This window comes from Diachasmimorpha longicaudata, unplaced genomic scaffold, assembly GCF_034640455.1.
Source record: "Diachasmimorpha longicaudata isolate KC_UGA_2023 unplaced genomic scaffold, iyDiaLong2 ctg00000299.1, whole genome shotgun sequence".
NCBI lineage: Eukaryota > Metazoa > Arthropoda > Insecta > Hymenoptera > Braconidae > Diachasmimorpha > Diachasmimorpha longicaudata.
In genome coordinates, this window is record NW_026974071.1 from 10,586 (window position 1) to 16,776 (window position 6,191).

Genomic DNA, 6,191 nt, shown 5'->3' on the forward strand with positions numbered 1-6,191 from the left:
CGTTGTTTGTCCGCGATGGACTCTTAAACTACTCAACCAATTTTAATGAAATTTGCACACCGTGTGCAGTTTGATTCAACTTAAAAGATGGAATAGCTTACATCTTAATTTATAGTCGCAGTATTATTTTATTGCAAATTCTTTGTCTATTATTTGACATTCACAAACATTCTAATCTGTTAACTCCAAATGATTTTAACAGATGGCGATATGCATTGATTGGGTTGAGTATGTACTCAAGAGATGGCGCTGCTATGTGAAACTTGTGGCAGCTCGACCGTCGGTAACTTCGACTCCTGCCACAATCGTGACACCCAAGCGCCAACGTCGGAAGCAGCAACTATCTCCCCGACTTGACTGCTAGCGCTGGGTGTCTGCCTTATCGATACTCAAGTAACTACGCCACAGCTATAGTGGATACTGGACCCCTTTGTATTCCTAAGACTACTTACCTTTTGTGTTGCCTAAGTTAGATGTACAATAAATATCTAGTTTGTCATAATCCTTTAGTGCATTATTATTATATATAGTGAAACCCAAAGAAACACTATAATTGGTGACCCCGACGTGATGCTGGCTAGGGCAGTGAAGAGTTGTGATTCAAATTGACTGCCCTGGTCGGTGGAGATCGTGAGAGGAGTCCCGAATTGCGCGATCCAGTGTCCATAAAAGGCTGTAGCCACTGTGTCGGCTTCCATGTTGATGAGGGGTACCGCTACTGGCCAGCGCGAGAACCTGTCGATCATGGTGAGGCAGTAGCGAAAGCCTTTGACTGGAGCACCCATATGCTGGACCCTACCAGGTTGTCAAGCGCGTGGACGACCGAGTGTTCATCATTCTCATCAACGGCACTGAGAAAGCCGTATCAGTGGAGCGGTTGAAGCCCGCCTTCATCACCAAAGACGACTCGGCACCCCTAGACCATCAGCCAGTGCCAGAGCCAGCTCATGTACCTGAGGGGCACCGGTCCACTACCATGGACCCACCCCTAAAGACCTACATACGACCAAAGAAGACTGTATCATTCCCTAACTCTCCCAGTCAGGTCACTGGGGGGGGAGTGGATGTGGCAGCTCGACCGTCGGTAACTTCGACTCCTGCCACAATCGTGACACCCAAGCGCCAACGTCGGAAGCAGCAACTATCTCCCCGACTTGACTGCTAGCGCTGGGTGTCTGCCTTATCGATACTCAAGTAACTACGCCACAGCTATAGTGGATACTGGACCCCTTTGTATTCCTAAGACTACTTACCTTTTGTGTTGCCTAAGTTAGATGTACAATAAATATCTAGTTTGTCATAATCCTTTAGTGCATTATTATTATATATAGTGAAACCCAAAGAAACACTATAAACTGACAACCGTATCACGTTGTTTGTCCGCGATGGACTATTAAACTACTTAACGGATTTTAATGTAATTGGCACACCGTGTGCAGTTTCATTCAACTTAAAAGATGGGATACCAGCTGTTATACCAGCTTTAACGTCTTTCTTTGTAAATATTAATTTCATTGTACTAAGGGCCTACGATAGTAGAAAATCTGTCATGGGGGTCGCCATATTTTTTTACCAATGTCATCTAGGTAAAAAAGCATGGTGATGAACCTGACTGATGTTCTCCTACTGTTCCTCCTAAATAGTTCAGTACAATGTAATATAACATTAACCTTAACCACAGCAACGCGTGGCCGGGTCTGCTAGTACCGATATACAGGGTGTCCCAGAATTGCACGTCCAAACTTTAAACTTAAGTTGGGGGTGAAATTCTGGATCGAAAAGTCCTGAGCGACTTTTTGATCAGATGCACCCTCTTCAAGTTATTGAGGGTTGAAGTTGGACGAATCAGGGGCGTGGAATACCCAGTCGCACGTCGGTGAGAAAAACATGCGAGTGTAGTGGTGTCCCCACCATACCGTACTACTCCCTTGCGGCGGCAGAAAGAGATGACTGGTGTCGAAATATGTAATCGAAATACTAAAAGATTAATAATGCTTTAATATTATAAAATTTTATAAAATTAAATTGAGACAAATTATAAAATGTTTTTTGGTGAATCAATTTTGCAATCGTATGATTTTTTCTTTCGATGAACACAACCATGGACAATAGAACCTAAGTAAAACGTTAAGATTCGTTTTCTTTAGTTGATATTGTTTATGTATTTTTCTAAAGAATAATTTTTTTTTAATTAAGTCTATTTCTGTTTTTCGCTGGGGGGGGGGGGGGCGAAGCCTCCGGCTCGCCTCGACTGCGACTTGTCACGCCTCGTGCTGCCAACTTCACACTTCTCACAATCCTCCACCTATCGTCCTCATGTCATAATCTACTATTATGTAGCGGGCGGGTGTTCATTTTTTTTATTTCCCTCCCCTTCCTCTTCCCCTCCGCCGCCAGTCGTCCCTTTCTGCCGCGGCAGGGGAGTAGTACGGTATGGTGGGGACACCACTACACTCGCATGTTTTTCTCACCGACGTGCGACTGGGTATTCCACGCCCCTGATTCGTCCAACTTCAACCCTCAATAACTTGAAGAGGGTGCATCTGATCAAAAAGTCGCTCAGGACTTTTCGATCCAGAATTTCACCCCCAACTTAAGTTTAAAGTTTGGACGTGCAATTCTGGGACACCCTGTATATATACCATGATATATATTTTGTACAAATCATTTTTGTATGTGAAAGGTAGTTAAAAGATTTCTATACAAAAATGTGGGCACCTAGACGTTTCCAGGATTGTTACCGTGGTTTGTTTAAAAATTAGTTGTAGAATTGTACACTTTCAGCCGATCATCCACTGGGAGTTCAGAGTAATATCTCCGGATTACCTTCGGAGGAGCTGATCACATACCACAGAGGAGATTATGAATTTTAATTGGATGAAAAGTAAAATCAACTCGAGGAAAGTTGGGAGATAACTCTAAATAAATATTTAAGAATTTCAATATGTTTCATAAAAGAAAACAAGATTTTTGTTAAATTAAATTGTTTTATTCCCTGATTGTTCTCACCTTAAAATATTAACTCCATTAGAAGCAAATTTTCCACACTGTTATTTTAATTACAACTCGTCATCACTAGCCAAAGTCAGAAATAGTGTTGATGATGGAAAACAAAATAAATTATTAAAGCAATGTTAATGTTTAAATAAATATTGGGATTTAAATTACAAATATATTTTCATTTATCCCATTATATAAATGTGCAGTATTTACATTCATGGCAAAAATATCTAGAGTTTCAGTCGATTATGACCAGCTCCTGGAGAACTGGTAATGATTGCCAAAAATTGATGTTTTCATTCACAGATTTCATTGAAAAAGTTTTATGAAAATTTTAGTATAAAAATCTATCAATATATTTTTTAGAACAATTAATTGTTCATTCATTTTGTATTTTAATTTTCAGTGTGTGATGTCAACTTCAATCAAATGTTCTTCGAATTATACAAAAGTTGAGTGGACTTGATCGAAATATTTAATATTTTTCTACATTACTAGAAATGAATAATTTTATCCGTGAATTTTTATGAATTAATCAATTTTTCCCACTTACTAACTACTAATTATGTATAATAATAAGCCAATAATATTGTATCAATACAAGAAACTAAACTAATTACTATTTTACAATATTAAGTATTTATGGGATCATCAGGAAAATGAAAAATGTTTTTTTATGAAGAATTTTGCTAAACAAGAAATATATAAGTTCTTTCTGACCACGCAATAAATACCTCAATGAGAAATTATAAAATTAATTCTTCCTAAGTATTGATGAATCTATGTCACTAATCTTCCGGTATATAAACAGGGCACTTCTGTTTTACATTATGGTATATATAATTAATTGAAAGAGATGAATCCCCCGGCCAATGCCACTGCACTCGAGTGACAAATGTCTCGAGGAAGCTAGCACAAGCTGATTCTGGTCGACGATTAGCATAAAAATTTTCATTCGTCATAGAATTGAAGTAATAATGATGGCTAGTTTTCCTACTGATAATTCGTGTCCAGGGTGCACTAGTTGTCTTCAAGAATACCACACTATTTGGTACAAAGGATAGTGGATCGTTATCGGGGCGTGTCCTCCTCGGGTATGAATCTTGTAGATAATGTACTAATAATTTCTTCTTGTTTATCAATGTACACGGTTGTACATGAAGTTTCATGGGTAACTCACGATCCAGAGGATGCAATTCCTTGGCACGAACTGGACAATATGCAGAGTTATTGGGCTTCCACAGAGACTCACAGAATTTATTGATGAGAGCATACCTAAAAACACGATGATTTCAAATAGATTAGAAAATTATTTTTAAACGTCCGTATAAAATTTTGTAAAAAGTCCAAAACATACCTTTCTGGAAGTGAATTTCTGCTGACATCCTCTCCTCCCAGGAGATACGCATCGACAATATGCAATGCTTCAGTTCTCCGGATATTATTTTCCAGTCCTCTCATCTCCTCCACCAGTTCAGCATAAACAAATGTATTAGGAGGCAGTTCAATATTGTCGGCCCTCTCCCAGGTATTCTTCACCAACCTAAAGACATTGGTTCTTCCCATACCCAAGTAGAAAGTCAATTGTTTGCTAGGTGTTGTTCCACTGGCATCCGATCCACAGAGTACTGCATACCAATCACAGGGATTTTCCAGGATAGTCGTTGTCACATTCTTAGAAGTCAAAATCATGGGAGGAGCGCTCAGGTACTTTACAACAGATTCGACGACGATTGAACGAAGTCTCTCCTCTGGTTTCAAGAGCATGGGGACTATTCTAGTCTGGTCCGGTAGATGCCAATATTCAAGACACTCCTTCTTCATCTGCGTCTGCTTCGGCTCAGAGAGGTTCCGATTCTCGGCAAAGGCAGCGATCTTCAAGAGTCCCATCACTTGTTTCCTTCCCAGATCGTTGTTGGAACTACAAATATAGTTGTAGAAGCTATCGGCATCTTGGAGCAACTCCACAGGTACCAATTCCCTGATATCGCCGTTCCCGTCAGCCCTCAGAAGAACTTCCCTAGCATATGAAAGATAGTTGATCACAGCCTCAATTTCACTCTTCTTCTTCTCGCAAATCAAGTACCTAGAACACGAGAAAGAAAAATTAATGAAATTATTGGAAAATTTACAAAAAAAAAAAATGTATTTTATATTGTAAAAATTAGACAATACACACCTTTCAGAGTTGCCAGGTCTAGATGTATTCGGCTTGAAAATTGATATTTTTTCAAAGCATCTGTATAGCAAGTAAATCAATCCCACGCTGAATGGTGTGAACAGATCGAACAATTTAGTAACAAAGTGTCCACCTGTCCGCACAATCTTAAGGGCCACCAGGCATTGGCACAAGTATAACTGTTTCGACAAAATCTCCTGAATACTTTCTATTCCCTCAACCGAAAATCCTCCATCAGCCATCATGAAGTGAACACCCTGTCCTTGGGTATGATTCATGATAAGTTGTTGATAGGCGAGTTGATTCTCCAGATCATAAATATTACCATCACCCTTGGGTCCATAAAAAGGATGAAAAGTTTCTGGTGGTCCAGCGTAAAAGTTATGTAATTGAAAGTCGTTGGAGCCCCTCAGGGTGAATCCAAAGCCCTTTGCATGCCACTTCCTCCTCCACAGGACATATTCACTGAATCCTCCAGGACCGGCGCATACGTCGGCGAAGTAGAGGATCTCATTTGGATTTGCCGTTGTTGGATTAGTGAACATGAAATTGCAGGCTCTGTCAATATTAGCCATTTTTACAGCATCTCGATTAAGAAAAAATACACCTCTGATTGTTTCAAAGGGATTCGAATGAATCCTCGCCCTTTGTATTTCAGATTTTTCTAAACCATCGAAAATGCTCTTCGAGCTTATGACCTGGTGAAGGATCTGGGGCTCGCAAAATAAAGTTTCATCATCAATGGTCTTTTTCCAGGGAGCCCTGCGCATCCAACCCCTGAAATCCTCTGCTATTGGTGGTTCCTGATCATTTCTCAACCAGTAGATTTTCTCCCTAACGCTTATGATTTCTTGGGATGGATCCCATTTCCCAATGGCTTTGATCAGAGCTTGGTTACTATGACCCAAACCTCGTCGACCCTTATGCAAAGAAGCCTGAATGGGCTCAGCGATAAAATGATTTTTCTTACCCAGGCCCTTGCCACGAGTAAAGTCCATATTTTGCATTATTG

General features: G+C 40.0%; 1 protein-coding gene across 1 annotated transcript; it reads right to left on the minus strand.

Moving 5' to 3' along the window:
* Positions 1–3,238: 3,238 nt before the first annotated feature.
* Positions 3,239–6,177, minus strand: LOC135172431 (cap-specific mRNA (nucleoside-2'-O-)-methyltransferase 1-like). Its single transcript, XM_064138504.1, has 3 exons — positions 4,358–6,177; positions 4,181–4,275; positions 3,239–3,267 (listed from the first exon to the last, which is right to left on the minus strand). The coding sequence occupies exons 1-3, from the start codon at positions 6,175–6,177 to the stop codon at positions 3,239–3,241; spliced, it is 1,944 nt and encodes a 647-aa protein (XP_063994574.1).
* Between the last annotated feature and the right edge of the window lie 14 nt (positions 6,178–6,191).